The 21153-nt window shown below is 39.6% G+C and overlaps 1 protein-coding gene across 1 annotated transcript; it reads right to left on the bottom strand.

The window, feature by feature from the left end:
• Positions 1–1082: 1082 nt before the first annotated feature.
• On the bottom strand, positions 1083–20558 carry nampt (nicotinamide phosphoribosyltransferase). Its single transcript, XM_005799080.3, has 11 exons — positions 20415–20558; positions 14363–14519; positions 13389–13492; positions 12929–13057; positions 9721–9879; positions 7655–7791; positions 5211–5436; positions 5013–5132; positions 4795–4935; positions 4558–4692; positions 1083–4405 (listed from the first exon to the last, which is right to left on the bottom strand). Exons 1-11 carry the CDS (start codon positions 20466–20468, stop codon positions 4292–4294), a joined length of 1476 nt encoding a protein of 491 aa, XP_005799137.1. The 5' UTR covers positions 20469–20558; the 3' UTR covers positions 1083–4291.
• Between the last annotated feature and the right edge of the window lie 595 nt (positions 20559–21153).

Genomic DNA, 21153 nt, shown 5'->3' with positions numbered 1-21153 from the left:
ATGTTGCATTTTATATTCAGTCACTTTCCAATTACAATAAGAAGGGATCGCAGTACGTCTGGCGTAGAAGCGCTACGGCTTCAGGGACATCTCCCACATCTTGTAAACCAATATTAATATGCAGTTGCCATACGTCACTAAATTCAAATATGGAATGCTTTAATAATATATGCACAATAGTCGAAAGAGCCAGTGTTTATTCACACATATGTGAACATAAATTGGCTGTTCTATGATTGCTATTTGAAGAAAACATCGAGCGATACGGCCTCTGTATGAGACTTTTCTGAAGTGACACATCTACCGACCTGAACTGGTGTGAATTGAAATGCTGAACCAATTTCAATAAGTATTGACCATTAATTAAAGAAGGCATGCATAACTGTACGTAGGTGTGTCTCGATCGCTTGGACTAAGTGAATAAGCCGATACAAGAAGAAATATTCAGACTGGAATAGTTCAAAATAAAGCTTCAAGATTAGCTGTTACTTTAGAACTCATAACTTTATGCATCGATGCCCGTCACAGATGAAGGTTCATGACTAACTAGCATGTAGTCTCTTTTTTTTATTTCTCTCTCTTTACATAATGTCTGGATTTTCCATAAACTCTCTGGCCTCGTCTCACAGTAATTACCCAGCTGTAACAGACAGGATTTTATACAAGACGAGCCTGTTGCTTTTATGCTACCTCTGTCCAGAACTAAAGCCCTCAGGAAAAAAACATATTGAACCATTTTAAATTAAAACATGTTGCCTTTTGAATTAACATAAAAGGATCTTAAAAACATATATATATGGATGCGCGTAATGTAGACTGTTATTTGCTTTTAGCATCCTTTGAAATGGTTGCGACTGTTGACTTGTACTTCTGATTGGGTTTTTATGTGATGTTTCCTTTTGTGAGGACTCGAATATTGTGATATTACTGTAATGCTTGAGTGATCCTTAACTAAACTAGACTCAGCTCAACGCCTGGCTTGTTTTTAGATGCTAGTGGACACTTGGGAGAAAATCCCGACGCCTTCCGCCCGAGGACAATTTGGGATTTAATCTCGAACAGTGAAGCAGACAGAGAAGGAAGCATTTCAAACCAAGAGGGTGGCATTTTTAATCAGTGTACTGTTGACAATATAGCAAGTTATGTTAGTTAAAATCTCAGTTGTGTTGGGGGGGGAAAAAAAAATAAAATAATTTGGAACAACATATACATACGATTAAAACAACGTTAAAGAAAAATCTAAATTATTCACAACCACTTATTCTTTTATTTTTTTCCGTTTTTCTTTTTTTCTCTTTTTTTTTTTTCCTGTTCCATCCATTACACAACACGGCATTCACACAGGACTACGCTCACGCAGAAACTAAAAGGCCCGACGGTCCCAGGAACTGTCACGCCGGCCGGTTCCGTCGAGCCGTTTTGGATATTCTTCTGTTGGTACAAAAATGGTCGTTCTGACAAAAATAATAAATCACATCTAGTCTTCCACCTAATCGTCCCTCTCTCACCTTTCAGTTGCACCCCCTTGTTTTATGTACAAGTGAGAAGGCAGTATGGCCGCACTGTTTGTAAATGAGGATATTTACTGTGATATCTCTTTTCTTTCCCCCCCCCCCTCCCTAGTCATACAAAATAATATTTTTCTGAGGTAAGAACTGAGATAGTATCAAAATAGTAAAATAATATTTTACTAAATGCACCTCATATTTGGAAAAGAAAACAACTATGGTCATTAAAACTAAATTATGGCAATAAAAGAGCAGCAACAACAGATGGGTAATAAAATTTAAAAAAAAAAATTATAAAAATAGCAGGTCAGAAGCTGTGATCTTCAATGTGTTTCAACAGTTTGATCTGAGCCAAACTCAAGAAATGGGAGTCGGGAGACATCACAGTTTCAGTTTAATGCTAACTTAGCTAATTAGCATTCAACCAAGTACGACCGATGCACCTAAAAATGGCTGATTTTCAGCTTGACTGCCACTGACCCAAAACTGACGGGTAAAAGCAATCGATTTCTGACGAGTGAATCCACCATACCAAACTGCTACAAGGCTGAGGTTAAAACACTCTTTGGTGTAGATGCTGTTACTGAACAAAATCAGTGGAAGCAGAGCGATGTCAGAAGTTATTAAAAAGAAATAGCCTTCTCTAACACATCTAGGGTTCACTTTTGGCAGAGAGAGAGAAAGGCTCTCAGAAGATAACAGGAAGGCTAAACAGAGAACAACAAAGTTGGTTTGTTTTACCCTGTTACATTTTGGCCTGTCAAGGAAGATGCTGGATTTGGAAATCATGACAGTTTTTGTTTTTTGGGGGAAAAATGTCAAGCAAATACACAAGAAAATTACAGTTTTAGTAATTATGATTATGCTAACCAAGGTAGGTGTAACAGAAGAAACTGTCAATTTGAAATTTAGTGTCATTTTAAAAAACGAGTTACACCTTGTTTAACAGTGGCTCATCTAACACATACACACAGTGTGACGTCACCTCTTCTAATACACATTGTACTGAATAGGCAAAAATCATATATTGGCAGGTCAAAGCTTCACAAAACCAGAGATAGGTGCATCTCCACTAACTGTGGCCGACAAGGCGATACCACACTGAGTCACGAATATGAGTTGGTGGAACTAAAAGAATCAAGGGACTTTTGCAGCTGCTAATATACAGCTGGTGTAAAATGAGGAGGTTTGAAACGTCACGGGAATAAACCTAATCGTCACAACCAGCTGCTCTGTCCGGAAAGCTCCCCCCCTCAAATATCATGCTTCCTGTGATGTCACCAACTCCGAGTTCCTCTGAAATCCCAGTGCAAGCTCTTCACAAAGTGAAAGTCCAACACTGGAAAGCAGGTCAACAAAGCATAGAAACCCATCGAGGCCTGAAAGCATCGGGCGACTCGGAGCAGATGGTGAACCGAGCCGATGGGTAAATGGGCATTCAATTCAACGGACAGCTTTGTTGACTGACTTAAGGCAGTGATACTGGAGGTTTGCTGATCTGCTCGACTAACTATAAAAAGACCACGTCCCACCCCTACGCAGATTCAAAGGCCGACAAACTCTGTGTGTCCTCCAATCCTTCCATCAACAATTGCATTTGCATAAAGGAATACGACACAGTTGTTTAAAGGAAGAAAAATACCTGTACGCATACTCGCAAACACACGTATCAGGACAGACACTTAACATAGATTTCAGCCAGGAACCAGGAAATTAGAATCATTCATTGGACACAATGTCATCATCATCATCATCATCGTCTTCATGCCAGTGAAGATAGCTTTTGAGATGGATATATATCTTTTTACATCATCTTACACAAAAAGGCTGTGCATTAACCATCATGAAGATCTAAGCAAATTTTGAAATTCAGCATTCATACACACAAAAACTGCAAACATTCTGAATGGATACTTTATTTTCATTCCGAGATTGTGGCTTTGAAATCGGATCTTCGTGATGAGAATGCACTACGGGCAAACATAATGAGACACAGAGAGACGACCGTTTCTCTACCTGCGGCGACGCGTCTGTGTTGGCAGCGCACACGCAACTACAGTTCAGGCTGCGACGATCAATTAAAAGCAGGACATTTTGGAAAATAATGTGACATTACCATCTATAGTTACAGTTAAAGGGTTTAGGATTAACTGCTACCGAGGTGACGCGAAACATGAACATTTAACGTATTTCAGTGTTTTCAGTGCACAGCAGTTCACAAGGGTCATCAATTCTTCCTTCACATAGAGGGCAAAGCGAAGCCGGTTCAAATTTGTGCCTTTCTTTTTCTGTACAGAACGACACGCAGAAGTGTTACCGCTTTCCCTCTTTTGTCACAATCTGCCTGGGTTGGGGCACACCGCCCCGTCAGCAGTCGGCTAAACACATTCAGGGAAGCTGCGAAATAGTCTGGCCTAACAGTGAAACAAGCTGAAATTCAATTTGAGGCAGCAGCACAATTATGCGGCTGGCTTGGATAGTATTTTACTGTTTGTGTTCTTCTTGTACTACCTCGCTTTCCTTTAGGAGGAGTTGTGTTTATCTTTATAAACTAGTTTCCAAATTTTTACCTCCTAAAACTTCCTCAGAATTTCGGAATTTGGATTAGGATTTTAAAAAATAATAATTTTCAGGGGGGTTTTATGTTTTCAGGAACGTTTTTGTTTTGTAATTTGAGGTGCAAATGCCTCCATTTTTGATGTTGAAGGGTGAAAAGGTGAAGATCTGGGAGTACGACTTCTTTTAGGCTTTAGAACGTGTCGGGGGCTCTGGGATGGCCGCATTCAGTGCAGCAGCTCCTCAAGCTCGCTGTCTTTCAGCTTGGCATTGTCTCTGACTTCATCAAATGTGTAGTTCTTCACAACCTTCCCGTTCTGAAACACTGTGTGCAACAGGTCCTGGAAAAAAAACAAAACAGGTAAATACTTCTACTTCATTACGGTCTGTGCCTATAAAACGGACGACCATTTATGGTTTTAAAGTGACAAAATGGAGAAAATCTCAAGGGGTATGATTATTTTTGAAAGGAAAGCTAAACTTCCAAACTCACCACTCCATACTCCTCCAGATCCCCCTTGCCCTCCTCCAAAGTGACAAAATCTCCGCTCGGCGTCCGGTGCAAAGACAGGCGACCTTTCTTTGACCTCTTGTTGGGGTCTGCCACTGGATCCTTGAACACATTCACCTGAGAAACCACGCACACACACACACACACACACAAAACAAAACAGTCTTTTGAGTTTCGAGTGTTATCGCATGTTTTACACAGTAGTTTGCAAACACTCACCCCGAGTCCGTTAGTCACCACATAGCTGCATTTGAACGAGCAGTTGAGCAGATCTCTGGTCAGTTTTTGCAACAAAGCCCCTCCGGATCCAAAGGCAATGTTCTCGATGGACCACATGTGTTGTTTCATGCCTTCTACTATCTGATGAAACACATCCACCGTGTAAACTTAGTGCTGAAACCTTGAACGTCTATCGTAATATAACCAAGAATTCTTACCTCCTGCAGTGTGTTGATATCGACTCCATCTCCTTGAATGACTCTGATGTAAGGAGGCAGCACTTTGAAACCTTTACCGTTCTCGTGCACCGGAAACTTCTTACCCAGTATCTCCAGAACCTGACGGCGTTAAAGAGACTGTTAGCGACACGTTTGAGGGGATGTTTATCGGCTTGTTAAGATTTCCGTTATGTGGACCTTCAAAACCGTATCCAGCGGGTTTCCTGAGTCCGGTCGGACGACCAGCGGGGCATCCGCGCTGCGGGTCTCTATCAGCGGCCGCAGGTCCTCTCCCCAGATCTTCTCACAGGCGTTGTAGATGTCGTAGCTGTCACTGACGATGGACACAGGCACGTTGGGGAACTGCTTGATGATGTGCTCAAAGGCGTCTTTTTCATGGTCCTTCCCCCATGCTGTTATAGTACTGCAGAGAGGATTGTTTTTAGCTTTTGATGTTGTTCCAATTCAGGAATCAGTTTTATAAAGTGGCTGGCAAAATAGCTAAAGCTCCAACTACGAAGGATTATACTTGGATTTTAAGAGATAACCCGACTGAAAAGAGTGCCTAGTTGTTGTATCGTAATACCTGCAAATTATTATTACTGTAAAAATTACAACTACATACTAATCTAGTAAAACATTAAGATGTAGACAGATTTTACCCCAACAAGGATTGTAGAAGTTGATCAGTTGATTGATCAGGTTACATACGGAACAGTTTCAGTGGAAAATGACATAGTTTAGATTAAAGCATATTCAAGAATTGCCTAATCAAAGTCCAGGCCTCAATTCAAATTGGTTACAAATGCATGTCACACTTTTTAGATTTTTATCTGTACAAATACTTGAAAACCACAAATTATTTTCCTTCCACTCCCAAATAACACAGCTATTTCCCGCGAAAATCACAACAAAATACAAAAAGCTTAATACTCTACAGCTCAAAAAGCCAGAAGGATTAAGATGCACTAGAATGAATTGAAAAAACTAAAAGAAGAAAAGACCATTTACTATCCAGAACCCTTCATTTAACACACAGAAGACGAAAACAATCTGCTGCAACAAACATTAAAAGCAGGGCACCGTGCATTGAAATACTCCCTAAAAAAATAAAAAAATCAAGCTAAAATCACATGACATTAATAAAATTGCACTTCTACAGACTTTCCAGAAGAGGGAGGTGTACACCATCTGTTATACACATGAATTAACCTTTGAGATTTTATTCAGGTCATTACAGGCATAAACACTGTAGCTAAAGGTTAGAAAAAAACCTTAGACACTCCCAGGGGTCAGAGGATTGCATAAGAAAATAATCAAGTTCAAGCAATAAGCGATGAAATTTGAAGTGCAAGTCTAACATATTGTTATTTTATGTGTGGCTCAAGTTTTCTAGAGCTATAAAACTGACTGATTTGAAACTTATTTAAATCAGTAATGTATTTTTTTTATAGAATCAAAGTCCTTTTTTCTTACTTTCAGTTTTACATACAAATCAAAGTGGAATTTTCCAGCGACTCCTCCCATAGAGGAAGAAATGAAACATGGCCGTTACACAGGAACTGCTACGACGACCCAAGCCAACGTCCCAGAACACAACAGCCCAACAGAAAAAAGGGGGTTCTTTGGGAGAGCAGTGACTGTCCTGGTGGAACGTTTGCATAGGAGCAAAACTAAAGGCTTCCAGCTGACTTCCAGCCAATCAAAGCCACGCTCCGTAAATTAATCTGAAGAACAGCATAATAAGTGTGTGAGGGACACTGAGTAAATTAGCACCAACTTAAGTCATGCCGAGTTCATTTTCTTTCTGGCAAGAGAGATTCCTACGACACAAATGTTGACAGAAAAGGATTTAATAGGATACCTTTTCTCTTTTGAAAACTAATTTGAAAGAGTCACAGCTTTTGGCAATAATGTGAATTACTGTATCTCCATAGGACACTGACGATGTGCGTCAACTCTATACTTGTGTGAACATATAAAGCTAAAATGTGGCCTTTACTAATTCTCGAGAAGTAAAAATTTAATGATTTAAAGCAGAATTTAGCACTTGGGAAGAGACCTGTCATTATTGAAAGGAAATGCTCTATGTAACTAATCATCTTATTGGTGCCTGTCACTACAAATAATAGGGGAAAATTCAGTTTGTTACAGCCACGGATATCCTTAGCAAACATAGATACAAGAGAACATGCTACGTAAGCATATTGGCTAACTGTAGAATTTAAGCTAAGGATAGCATAAAAGCACTGTTAGCATGGCAGTCAGTCTCCACTGCTGTTAACTAACATGCTAGTAACACTGCTGGTATTTTAGCTTACAAGCTACTGTTTGCAAAGCAGTGTTGGTTACTGTTGGTCAACACGCTATTTGTACCTTGTTAGGTAATACTAGCATTTTAGCTAATGTGAGCAGAGCAGCCAACTTTATGAAATGACACACGTAACTCAAAGACATTTAAGTCTAATAGATGCTAGCATAATTTTCATGCTAGCATTAGCCAAATAAAGGTCAAAGCTAATGCATTTTGAGCCCAACGTATCGACAAACTACTTTATTATGAAGTGGGAGTCACAATCAAAATTTCTTCAGGAATATTTCACTTTAAAATCTATAAAACCTTGAGAGGAGTGTTTGTTTACCTGTGCTCAGCTGCAGGTACTGAAAAGCCTGGTACTGGGTCCTTGGTGCCGTAGTACTTCTTAATGACTCCAATGCCAGCCACCGTGTCTGTGCCCTTGAAGTTCACCAAATGAGCAGAGGCTCCAATGCCCGCAGTCTGTGAATGATGAGCAATATTTAAGCATTTTCTGTAACACAGTATTAATTCATGTACATAAAAAAAAAGAGAAATAATGGTTTTAAGCTTAGCTTTGACGTAAAGGTATAAAACACAGCAAAGTTGGCTACGCTTTTGGAGTCTGACTTAGAATATTTGAGTGTGAAATAACGTTCTGAAGAGATTTGAAGATAGAATATTTTTTCCCGTATTGAATCTGTACACCAAGTTGTGAATTTATCATATTTTTCCTCTTTCAGTTACGGCAAAGGTGACTAACTCCAGTCCTTAAGGGTTGACTAAGCTTGAAATCAAATGGATGAAACACTTAATAAAAATCTCACCCAGTTCTCCAGAAGTCTGCTAATGAACCATTCATTTGATTCAACTGTGATGAATCAGGGCAACATTTAAGCACACATTACAATGGCTATTTAAGGTGTATGTATTACTTAGCAAAAAAGTCATTATGAACTATAAAGAGTAGGAACAGTAAATAAATTCTCTCCACGTCTTAAATGCAGTGTATGCATTCATAAATCCCATCTTTCTTCAATTTAAGTTATGCTTACATCAACTATCTTGGGTGTGAAGCTATTACAAAAGGAAGAAAATTGAAAGTTGGCATCTATCATTATGGAGAAGGAGGCTAAAAATTAAGTCCAAACAAGCACAGACATTGTACAGCTATGTGTAAAAGTAACTAGATTTCCTTAGATATATTCTGAAATGTCAGCAGTTCCTTCAGGATGCATGAGACAGAGAGAAAGACTTTCAGTATCTGTTCTGGAAATCTTATAAAATCTGTATTATTTACAGCATACACAGTGAGATTGCTATAAATGCATCAAGTAAAGCTAACCACACAAATGTAAAATGCTTAAGAAAGCTTCCAATACACCTTTAATCATTTTGTCTTTGTTTTGAAATAGCACAGCATAATGTTGTTCCTGGACTTAATATAACTAATGCAATTGACATGAGGCCGGCTCCGCCCCATGCGGAAGTAGAGCAGTCCTCTGACAACCACACTGTTATCAAGGCAGACTAACGGACCTCAATGCGTTACCCTAGACATTTTTTGAGTCATTTTTGCCTTATATACCAACACTGAGGCAAAGACGGCGGGCAAGAAAATTCTGTAACTAGTCCTACGTCAGGTCTGTAAGGTTATTAGCGGGAAATAAGAAATCAACAATAAAGCCCAAGAGGACAAACGAGGGACAAAAAAGTCTGATTGGATGCAAGTGTGAACGCTGCAGGACAAAGTGGGTGAGTAATTAATTAAATAATACCGGCTTGTGAAAATCGGCCTTCAGGACAATGCTTAGAAATAAACAGTAGTATGAAACGGTGTTTAAATGCCAATATAGCAGGTAGAGCAGTCTGTTTTCATGCTGCCATAGAGCTACAGTAGGAATCTACACGCATAAAATTCAGCATAACTGCCTTCACTTATTGATCTGGAAATGATTTGATGTTTAGGATTGTTACTTTAATTTATCTGTGTTGTGAGTCGTTAGCACGGAGCTATCAATATCGTTATGACAAAAACTGGGATGTTTACTACCAGTTACCTTCGTTGACAACTTGGACCGTGATTATCTACTATTTTCCTCCAAATCTCTCTGACTGCAGCATGTTTTCTATGATAAATACTGAACGCTGATTGGCCAGTTGCTGACAAGTGCCCTGGAATGATTGGGGGAGGACTGCTCTACGTCAGCGTGGGGGTGGAGCCGCCGTCATGTCAATTATGGCATAAAGGCTGGAAGAAATATTTTGAATAGTGTTCTTCCATCTTCTTATATTGAAATCACAGTGTCTGATTGGAGATTGAAGACAAAAGCTGTCAAAAAAAGTGATTTTAAATCGGCTACTCAAACTAAAAGTATTAAAATCTGTCTTATCATTTACTCGGCTTCATACCTCTTGTGAGGACACACCCCTGTAGCCAAAGTCATGTAGTTTATACTCCAGTCCCTCCAGGTTCCCAGAGGTCTCCATCAGGTACTTGGCAAGGATCTTCTTTTGCTCTCTGGAGTTGGTTGCCACTGTAACTGGGTACCAGATCTGAACAAGAATAGTCTGATAGAATGCAGAAAATAAATAATTAGTTTTTACAGACTTATGTTAACAAGGACTGAAAAATTCTTACTACGCAGCAGCCTGGTTTTACTGTACTCACTGGAACTAAAGCCTAAAACTAACAGGCACTAGAGGGATGAAAGCTGAGAGCTTGTTCACACAAGGCCAACTGTGGGGAAAATACATTCCTGGATGCTTCATGCTTCGATAGCAGAGTCAATGATTGGATGTAAAAGCAAGTCGCTTATTCCCTGGATGGGAAATTTCATGAACAGTTATATAACCATAATGCATGCGTGTTTTGTATAGGTCTTCGCCCACGTACTTTAGAATAAATGCAAATTGTTTGCCAGATTTATAGTACAGATCAGATTTATTATCAATTACTGATTTTTCTTTTCTTTTCTTTTTTTTTTTTTTAAAGAAGTTTGACAGGCGGACGTCTCTTTTGGGAAAAAAAAAAAAAAAAAATCCAAGTCTCTAATCCTGAGGACTATATCACATAAAGCACCGTAAAAAAGTTTTGCGGAAGATTAAACACATTTTTAAATTACAAATATATCCCATGCTTTGTTGTTTTGGTTTCAATATGCTCAAATCAAAATGCACGAAAGTGAAATTTGATGCATTTAACAAAAAAGGAATCACAATTTTTCCATGCCTGACTCAGTGGGAACACTGCCGATTGCAATCTCTGTGACTGGTTGATTCCTCTCTGACATTTACCAAAATAGTCGACACTTTGTTTTTAAGTGCGCCGCACCTGCAGGTGTTAACCTGCTTAAAGTGGGTGGAGAGAGAACGCACACATAGCAGAGCGGCTTCTTGGAAGGCAATTTATTGAGCTTCCAAAGAAATAATCAGAGACGTTGAAAACTGTAAAGAACCTGCTGTGTGAAACTACCTGGCAGCTCTGTGTTCATTTTTTGGAATTGATCCAGTTAGCAACTGAAAATTTTATTTGAAGTACCTGTTGCAAATTTTTCCGAGCTGTTAGACAAAGAAACCGACTTTTTTTTTTTTTTTTTTTTTTTTTTAACATACCTTCTTCTCTTACCTCAACTTACTGGCGTTATATAGGATTTAGTTCTGGGGTGTTTGAAGAACATGGACGGTTCACGGGTCCGTTACCTTAAACGTTTGTTCAATCATGATCTGATCGGACCAAAGAACGCTGTTCAAATTCATTGTTCTTATGATTTAGTGTAAAGACTCTTATCTGCAGTTCTCTAGCAGTGAGTTGTGGGTCTTTTTTTTTCATTATTACCATCCTCGTTACTGTAAATGGTAGCAAGATAAACCGTCCACAAATAACTTTAATGAGTTGTTAAGTGAGCCTATGGTAATATTGATAAGACAGTTATTTAGGTTATGTAGGACTCGGGGAGGAGTTTATCCTTTAACATCACAGCAGATGAAAAAAGTCGTCAGAGCTACAGAGTTTAGCTGAATGGGTTCCTTCTCACATGCTTCATGTTGTAAAAAGAAACGGGAGCCGTCGCTAAACCATCGGCTTGTGATTTTCACAGCAGAGATTTCACATGCCGGTCTAGACAGCTTTAGGAATTAGCTGGATGATCTAGTTGTGCCTGCATTTTTACGTCAGTGCGGGTTCTGAACGCTACTTGGAAAAATGTAAGATTTTGATCAGACGTTTAATCTGAGGCAAAGCGAAAAAGCATAAGAAAACTAATCCGTGTAGGAAGTATAGCAAACAACAACAACAAAAAAAAAGTTCCCAAATCTTTCATGTAACTTTCCCTGCACACATTGTGCAGCTCCTTTCCGCCGTCTGACTCTCAGCAGGTCACATGCCTCCTCAAATATAAAACATCGTATGGACTCGTGACGGTCGGAGTTGCAGTGGAATTTGTGTTGTGCGGAAAAAAAAAAAAATCAATTACACGTCTCCTCGTTTAGTATCCTTAACCTGATTTTAGTCTCACGTGCAATCGCAGTCTCAAGAAAAAAAAAAAAAAAGGACAAAAAAATGGCCCTCGGGCATTCCAGCTTAACTTAGCCATTTCCAGGAAAAGAATAAAGAGACAAATGTAGAAAATGTTGGGAATAAGGAAGTTTTTGAAACATCCAGAAGGTACAGAAAGATATTACAAAGAGAATAGAAAACAAGAAGAGAGGACAGAAAGAGCCAGAAGCATTGACCCAGTGACGCAACCCAAGGACATCAAGATGACCGCCGAGGCTAATTTTACACCAGGCATGAATAATGTCTCCATGTGTGCGACCAAGGAGGGGCAGGAGGGCTGTGGGAGGGGGGGTTGTTTCGAGTGTGTGTTTATACAAGGAACAACACTCACAAGGTGTACATGTGTATAAGTATGTGGGTGTGTTTGAGTGTTGCCACAATGTAAATTCCTACTACAACAGTCACGGTGTGCGCATCCAAAAGTGGGTGTGGCTTTCAAGGTACGCTTTTCCTTCCTGAATGTTGAAATCTGTTAGAGAAACGTCTGAGAGCGACGAGCGAAAACTTATTTGCAAAAGGAAAAGAGAAACAGACGTTAGAGGAGGGGACGGATTAAATATTACTCATGCTGCTCAAAGTCAGTTCAGCCAAGTCGCTGTTGCGGCGCCTGTTCGCTGAGAATGACACATCGGTCACGTTTCTAGAAATCCGAACTACGAGGATGTGATTCCGCGCTGCTCATTATGAGAAAGCAGGATCCCTGCGGCTTTTACATGATGCCATTTCATGAAGACGTCAAAATCCTTGGAAGGAAGCAAATTGACTTAAAAATTCATTCCAAGTTAAAAAAGATGCTTAAGAACAATTTGTTCAAGGGTTTGTCTTTATTAAACAAAACTCTAATTAGGTTGCCACTGAGTTGTGCAACGTAACGAGTGGAGAAATTTACAATTATTTTCAAAAGAGAGCAGGAACTATTGGAAACACTCCTGCTGCGACAGTCGAGTACGGAAAAACTAAAGACAAATTCATAGAGAATGACCGTGTGAAATAGATCACATCACATAAAATCAGACGGCATAAACATGAATATGGAACTTCAGAGAAACTAAGCAAACCTACCTCCACCCAGTTAGTGAGCCAGTAGCATTCGGGATCTGTGCTCTCCACTGTGAACAAAACATTGCCTCTGGGAATGACGCTTCCTTCCGGCACTGCCTTGATTTCGATGGGAAGATGGCCGTTGTATTTCTGCAAAAAGCAAATATCGCTGTCAGAATGCTGGGGAAGCTTTTATGCTGTATTACTTCAGCTTTGCAGAGAGGGTTTTACAAAAAAACTACAAACGTTTTAGAAGTCATGAAGACCACCTTAAACACAACATTCTGCAATACAAGAACGCTTTTAGGTTAACAACTGCAGAAAAAAAAAATAGAATGATCATATTCGATCCTTACTAAACAAAAAAACAGACAACTTTAATAATTATAATTTGAGTGAGAAGGAAGGAAATAGGTAAATTAAGATTGAGGAAAAGAAAGCAAGGAAGGCAAAAATGAGCAAATAAACAGCAGTTCCTTACCTCCAAAATGTAAGTCCAGCCCTTCTCATTAAAAACATCATCCTGGAAATGTTCCCTGTACACCTCCTTTGCTTCCTGAATCTTCTCTGGAGTCACTACCTTTCCTGAAGAGGAGGGGGGGGGGGAAGAAGGGAAAAGAAGGGGAAAAAAGGATGAGGAAAGAGAGAAATAAAATAAAAGAGGACAGAATACAGGCAACAAGTCATTAGGACGCTAATCTGTCGTTTATTGCTGTAAATAGTTTAGAGGCTTCCTGTGCATCCTGACAGGGCGTTCTTATCCAACAACACACGCAAACCCGCCAAAAACCTACATGTATGACTCCGAGTCTAAACCGCTTTTTAAAATATAGAAGAGGGAGGAGAAAAGTGAAACGCGAAAAGGAAAGTTTCACTTTTGGGGTACGTGGAGAGAACTGAGCATGCCAAAAAAAAACAAAAAAAAAAACCCCAGAACTCAAACTTTTAAAGTTCGTAGAACTTACATTTTACCACCACACTTTTCAGATTTTACTCGGTAATGATAGAAAAAATTTCACGCCCCACTCTTGGCTTTCTGGGGTTCGCCGACGGTTCTTTGATGCACGGCCTCGTCGCTGAGCGAGGCGAGACGCTCGGCGTAGACGACACGTCTTTCTCCCTCAAACAGGGAGGCGGCAGCTGCGCTTTTGTCTCCCCCTCTCTGTGTTCTCTCTCTCCCCCTCACCTCTGCCGCCACACCGTGAAATCCTCTTAAGAAGCAGGAGGCAGAGGCTTTCTTTCAGCTTTCTGTTGATCACCGCTCAATGTCTCTCAGGAACTCTTTGGAGCATCAGACTTCACCTACTTTAGTTAATTAGAGCAAATAATCTTTTTTATGCCGAGTTCAAGGTTGCTTTTCATTATTATTTTTTATTTTTTGGTTGCTTGAAGTTTTTGATTGTGTTTATTAGAAAATGTACCTTGTAGTGCACAAAAAAAGAAGAAGAAACGTACCTTTTAAGTATTTGTGAAGGATGTACTGCAGGCCGTAAAAGACGGTTTTGTCATATTTGACTTTTCTGCTTTTGCTGGGATCCGTCCTCTTCTCGCGGCACTCGAAGTAGGAGTACACTTTACTCGTGTTGGGGGGGTACTGTTTGTAATGAGTCACCTGTCGACACATAAATACAATTTATTAAGATTTACTGAAGACTGGCCCGCTAAACACCGTCAGGAGGAAAACAAAAGACAAAGAAAAGAAAAAACAGGAAGACATCTCGTGAACTCTAATCACACACTTCCTTCCCTTAGTTGTTAGCTCATTGAAAAGCTTCACAATGCAGGATTTCAAAGCTGCTACAACTCACGAACACAAACTGGGACATATTATTACATTATAACCATGAATTGGTCCCTTGAGCCTGGCTTATGTGCAATGTAGCGTAGATAGTGTCACATACTATAAATCCCAATGAAAACTGTTGAAATTTATGACTGCAATGTAGTAACCCGTACAGAAGTTCAGAGAGCGTAAATACTTACGCAACAAGCTCTACCACTGACATGCGAAAGGAGGAAAGTGTTATTTTGCGTGGTTTTTAGTTGAGTTGGGCATATTGAGTCACAACACGAACAGCAAAAATAACTCAGATGTTCAAGCAGTACACCTGCTTGAAAATGACAGAATGTCTAAAAAAAACCAACATGTCTCTTCTGGAATGATAAATGCACTAATTACCTCAGATTGAAATATTCTTAAAAAGCGGACCCTCGTCTGTCGCGCTCTTGTGTCAAATCAAAAAAAAAAAAACTCTTACAAAAAACGATCACAATCGGAACAAAAACGTGTCAGATTTTCAACCTTCTCCTCCGTCCCATTGTTGGCGGGGAGAGTTTTGCGTGCCTCATGCGGGATCCTCTAATCTACTGCAAACAAGCAGCGGCCAAACTCAGCGGCTTGTAACTTAAGTAAACAGTCTGAGACGTGTCCGGGCGTGTTTCGGACACAAACTGGAACAAAAACTGAAAATAAAGGATCATGCTCTCCCAGATGGCTGGTGCCACACGGGCATCAATTAAATCTCGAATGAGTACAGAAATGTCCTCGGGGTCCTACTGGAGGATTCAATGATTTAACCCTTTTGGCGCCGCAGCACAGAATCCACTCCCTGCATTTGTAGCCGCAGAGAAGAAACGGTAGGCAGAGTTTTACGAATGAAGGAATGAGTCAAAGAGTAATTAAGAGCAGAAGACGGCATTTCCCTCGACTCAAAGTCGCACGTTTGTCCTTCAGTTGGCAACAATCTCCCTGGGATAAAATAAAAGAACGTAATTTTGCACATGACAGGTAGATTTAAAGACCGGGAGGCAGAGGGGAGTAAAGGAGCGGCTCCCAGGCCCCAGCTGACACGCCGGCAGCAGATAAATGTCAACGAACTACTGAGTTTCTTTGACCTTACCGTGTCCTTTCCTTGGAGCTTTCGAGGACTCAAAATAGAGCCGAGACGCTGAACACGACACTGGGCCGGGACCGCGTGAGCTCATGTTCTGCTCCCCGCGCCCTGATGTTGACCGGCACGCAGCGTTTTCAAATTCAAAAACCTAGAAACCGGTTTATCGTCCAAGGGTACTAACCGTTTATTGGCTGCTGTAACAGGACAAGAACGAAAAGCAATTAGATGACAAAGGGGAGGACAACTAGATTACAGATCAGACTCCATTTAGTTCATACGACAGATTTATTTAAGGAAGCAACATCAGCATGATCGGAATAAGACGGGTCGGAGTTGTCATGGTGTGCCTGTAATCGTAAAGATAAGAATAATGACGATGTGTGGTGTTTCTTTTCTCCCTTAACTGTTCTGCGTTTGACTCACGGTGGTGGCAGCATCATGCTGTGGGGATTATTTTGATCAGGAGTAACAAGGAAGCTCGCCAGAGTTGATGGTAAGATGGATGGAGCTAAATACTGGAAAATACTGGAAGAAAACCTGTTAAAGGTTGCAATATATATATATATTTCTGTTTTGTTACAACACTAAGAATGGCAGGAGGATAGTGTTGCTTTGCATATCTGAAGCTACACGTATGAAGATTCCCTTTCTGTTCGATGCCAACGTTGAACAAGAAAACAGCTGCGGGCGAAAACAGAACAAATCAGATGATTTGGTTTAATTACACCAAAACACGGCGCATTTGGCAGGTCAACCCCAGCGCACGCGTACCTGTCACGCCTCCCGTTTTTCTTTTTTTTTTTTTTTATGCGACATTTACCACCCTCATGGTGACAACTTTCAAGCTGTGAAGCAGATTTTTCCGTGACTTCTAACTATTTTCCCCCCAACATTCGTAGGTGTTGCACAAACACCGCACGCCTGCACCTGCGGCGTGACACCGGACTTGTGTATCCAGACAAAAGGCACACTTTAATGGCTTATCAATAAAAGCACAAGCTGCTTTTACTGACAAAACAGCACATGCACAGCACTTATTCTTTTGTGCAAGAGGCTCAAACTGATTCCAAATAAGCCTTAGAGAATTAGTGTTTGGCTTAACCTTATTTACCTTTGGCATGGCTCAATTATTTTATGGGACATAACTTTAAAAGAAAGAAAGAGAAACCTGCACCTTTGCATCCACTTTTGTCTATTAAGACTAAACTTGGACAAAGTATTAAGAGTTTATTTCAGTATAATTCAGCTGACATCATTTATGATTATGCATTATTTATGCCGTTTAAGCATTTTTTTCCCCCTGACTTGAAGGTATAAAATGTTCTTTCTTGTTATAACTTGAAATGTGACCAAGTTCTAATAGCTGCTAAATGTCCTTTTAATGACATAATGTTCTCTCCTGCTGCTTGTAAAGTAGTGCAGTACTGCCCCTCCCCGACCTGTTTCTTCACACCGTCAGTCATCAGGCTGAAAGAAGGCTCTTACACTAATGCCTTGCTCACAAGAAAAATGATTTGATTTCTTTAGAAATAGTTTTAATTGCATAAATCAAAGAGGGTCATGGCGTGGAAAGTAAAAAGAAAGCGCCACCCACTGGTCTTATTGGGTAATGGAATTTGTTTTCTCTAAACAAAACTGCAGAGAAGTGTATTATCCTCCCACTAAATTAGACATTTACTGTACACTTTTGCTCAAGCATATGGATAAAAATGCGACGGGTAACATTATTTAAACGCTATATTATGACATATAACTTGTACCAAACTTGATACATGAAATAATTTGAGTTTGTTCAATTTAAACATGCATTTTATAGCTTTGATCTGAAATTTCCCAGTCGTATTGAATACAGTTAATTTATTTCAGTGACTTATATAAATTGATGTACACATCGGTGTTTTAAAACCTTCATTTCTGTTAATTATAACACAACATTTTACGATTAGGATAATACAGACACATAAGCCTCGCTGGAATAGTCAAATTTATTAAATATGACTATAGATTATAGTAGATCATAAGCTTGAAATCCCTTTTACACCAGCAGTTCTTCTTGAAAAAGGAGCTGGCCGTGAGTAACTTTAATATTTGGATTTTAACTAACAAAAGACACAACATGTTTGTTTCAGGAGCAAAATACTTACTTGGGTTTGCAGGAAAGCACAAATGTCTAAGGATGATCAAATCTCACCAGGGTTTATTGCTTCTCTGCTTAATGGGGTTTGTAGTTCTGTCAGAATCTAATAAAACCTGTATTTCTCAACCAGACGAAATTATAAAACACACAAAAGCGTAATAACCAGAGACGCAAAGACAACTCAAAGTAAAAATTTAACCAAAACTAAACATAATTTGGTTTATTTTTCCTACTTTTTAGTTCCTGGAAAGAGTATTTTTATGTTAAATACACATTTAGTGATTGAAAAACCCATTGATGTCACTTTATCAGCCACTTGAATGCTATCATGCTACATATCGATGCTCTTTTGGGTAAATTGCATCATATTTTTCCTTAAACTCATCATTCAGTAAGAAACCGTTGTAGGCTCAGGCTCATTTATGATGCTACGCTGTGCTAATATCATAAAATGAGTCATTACTTACTACGTACATGAATTTTCCAGCGACACGTTTGCCCATCTAGACTCATCTTGGTTTCCTTTTCACATAAATGAAACTACGGGTGTGTGCACAAGTGCCGACCCATTTATCTTCTAGCATTTGCAGTATGAAGGTGAACCTGAAACTAATTTGGATCATGTCGATTTTTATGGCTCGTCTGAGACGCACTATGTTTGAATTAATGTAATTCATTCTTTTCTTAATTAAAAAAAAACCTATTTGTCCAAACACTTTATTGGTTCACTCAGTACAATAAAATACTATCTTATCTAGCTGCTGTTCATTATGATTTATGAAAGCAAGATACCAAGGCTAATTAAAGGTCAAATACATTGTAACGTGTAAAATAGTTTGAATTTGAGCTACGCCAACAAGCATACTTAAAACTAAACTGAAACTAAAGAAAGCAGAAAGCAAAACCAGTCCACATCTAACCTGCCCAGCCTGAAGCATATTTTGTTTTTAAAAATTATAACAATATCTGTCCGTTTTAGCTACAACTGACTCAGCGGTTTTAATTCTCTGTTTGCTATCCTCAGTGTAATTAATTTCTTGAAAATATATTTAAAATAATTACTTTATCACACACTTCATGCAATCTTAAGAACATGATCAGAATCTGTGATAGTTTTGGTTCCTGTCATTGCTAACTTAGATTTTTTATTTTTTTTAATACGTCATTTTATTCTGAAGAATATCCCAACATAGAAATTAAATAATGAAATCTCTGCCATCTAGGTTCACGCTTCCAAGCTAAGCTGATTTGATTACTGGGCCGGATTTTGCTGCAGAAAGCATCTGACACTTTACCGCATACTTCTGCTTTTTAAGATGTTTCACAGATTTTACAAGGTTATCATTTCAATTTCATTAAATTTGTGAGCAAATGCTTCTTACTCCTTCCCAAAGCTGGCGCCATCACACAACCTACTCCTCGGCCGAGCTTCAACATTCAACAATGTTCTTACTAAACTCATTATAAAAGGTGCACCTTTGGCATTTTAGACATTAATAGTTTGGATATTTCTGCCTACTTTCACACAATCTGACTCTCTAATAACAGCAACAACACCTGCTCAACACTATTCAGTGACTGTACTCTTTAGTTTAAACTGGATTTTTAAACAAATATAATTATTTCTCATTAAATATATATATATGACAGCTTAATTTTACCTAACTGTGGGCGTTAGCTAGTTAGTTTTGCTCGGCATTCTGCACTCATCATCAGCATCCTGTTGTCACATGATTTGTCCATGGAAACCACTGCCTACGTGCTATAAAGTCATCACACGCACATTTACAATGTTTGTGTGGACATTGTAATTAAGAGTCGGTTTTTTTTTTATTTTGCCATTACAGCCTCCATTACTGGGGTAGCAATTTTCCGAGCGGATAAATAAATAAATAGCACGACTCTGGACCCAAGGCAACCCATGCGGGCACGAAAGAGAAACGAGAGCGTTTCTCTTTTAACTTTCAGTTTTGCTTTCTCGAAAGTCCCTCCATGTTAATGTTTCACCCACCGCTGGACAGTGAGACTTTGCCCAAGTGTGGCCCACCCGGACGACTCGCAAAGCACTTGGTAGCTGTTGGCCAACATTAGCTTTTTAAAAAAAAAAATATATTTAAATATATATATCTCAATCCCCTTTTTCAACCTCTTGCGGTCTCTGTAAGCTAGCTGGCTAATTCAGCTAGCTCAATACAACCATGACCAACCGATTCCATAAAAGCAGCAGCCATCCAGGGTGGGAGTCTGCTAGCTCACAGAGAAATGCCGCCTGTGTGGATTTCTCTCCCGGCGGTACCAGCGCTCCCCTCCTCCAGCTCGTTATGCCTGCGCTATCCCGAAAAGACACCGGCCACGCAGGGCAGCGTGATGGCCTTGGGTCTGGTGATGAAACCACCTTGACTTGATCAATTTCCATTCCGTGCTCACCTCGCTCCCGCCCGGCCTCCCCCCTCCGAGCCCACCCTGGACACCGTACCTTGTAGGAGTCGGTCGCTAGCAGTATGTTGAAGTCGGTTTCTCTCGGCTCCATCTTCCCCCTGCGAGGTTGTACGTCGCGGCTGTCAGTGTGTTGTGTTGCGCGCCCTACTGCCAGAGGCACCAGAAAGCGAGGGGAGGAAGGACAAGCGGACGGGGGAAGGGGCGGACGCTGTGACGTCACAAAATCTCCGGCAACTCTCGTTTTATGTTCGGGAGTCACTCGGCTTAAACAAAGATCGTGTATATTTACAAAGAAATCTCAAAAAAAAAAAAAATTCTTCTACAAGCCTCTGAGACAATGTTGCGTTTTAGATTTAGAAAAGGAATTACCCTTCCTACCCAACTTTTTAAATATTTTAAATAGGTACAGGGATATAATAAAGGTGTATTTTTAAGTATGTAATTTTGAAACAACTAGCTTTGGCAAAAAAAAAAAAAAAAAAAAAAAGGAGCATAAAGGTTCAAATGCTACAATAAAAAAAAATAAGAAGTAAATAAATAAATACATGATTGTAAGAAAATAGTTGATACATGGATTGGATGGATTCATCAATAATTAAATGCAAACACATCGGTATACTGCGGACGGAAACACTTTCTGTTCAAAAGGAAATCCTTCCCATAAACATTTACATACAATATATTACATAATTACGAGAGTATGCATGTAATTTATTGTGCATAATTGGTAAAACTGAATGTTGGCTGCACTGCACACCTTATGTTTTTTCTTCTCA

Source organism: Xiphophorus maculatus, chromosome 17 (assembly GCF_002775205.1).
Source record: "Xiphophorus maculatus strain JP 163 A chromosome 17, X_maculatus-5.0-male, whole genome shotgun sequence".
NCBI lineage: Eukaryota > Metazoa > Chordata > Actinopteri > Cyprinodontiformes > Poeciliidae > Xiphophorus > Xiphophorus maculatus.
The sequence above is the reverse complement of the archived record's forward strand: the minus strand, read 5'-3'. Positions and strand labels throughout refer to the sequence as shown.

What these genes read in the sequence shown, in the direction of transcription:
- nampt (XM_005799080.3), bottom strand. Translation starts at nt 20,468, where the DNA reads ATGGAGCCGAGAGAAACCGACTTCAACATACTGCTAGCGACCGACTCC. An exon ending in CGCTGGATACGGTTTTGAAG is followed by an intron (nt 5,133 to 5,210) that starts GTCCACATAACG and finishes TAACGCCGTCAG; the next exon opens with GTTCTGGAGATACTGGGTAA. An exon ending in ATATCAACACACTGCAGGAG is followed by an intron (nt 4,936 to 5,012) that starts GTAAGAATTCTT and finishes GTGTTTCATCAG; the next exon opens with ATAGTAGAAGGCATGAAACA.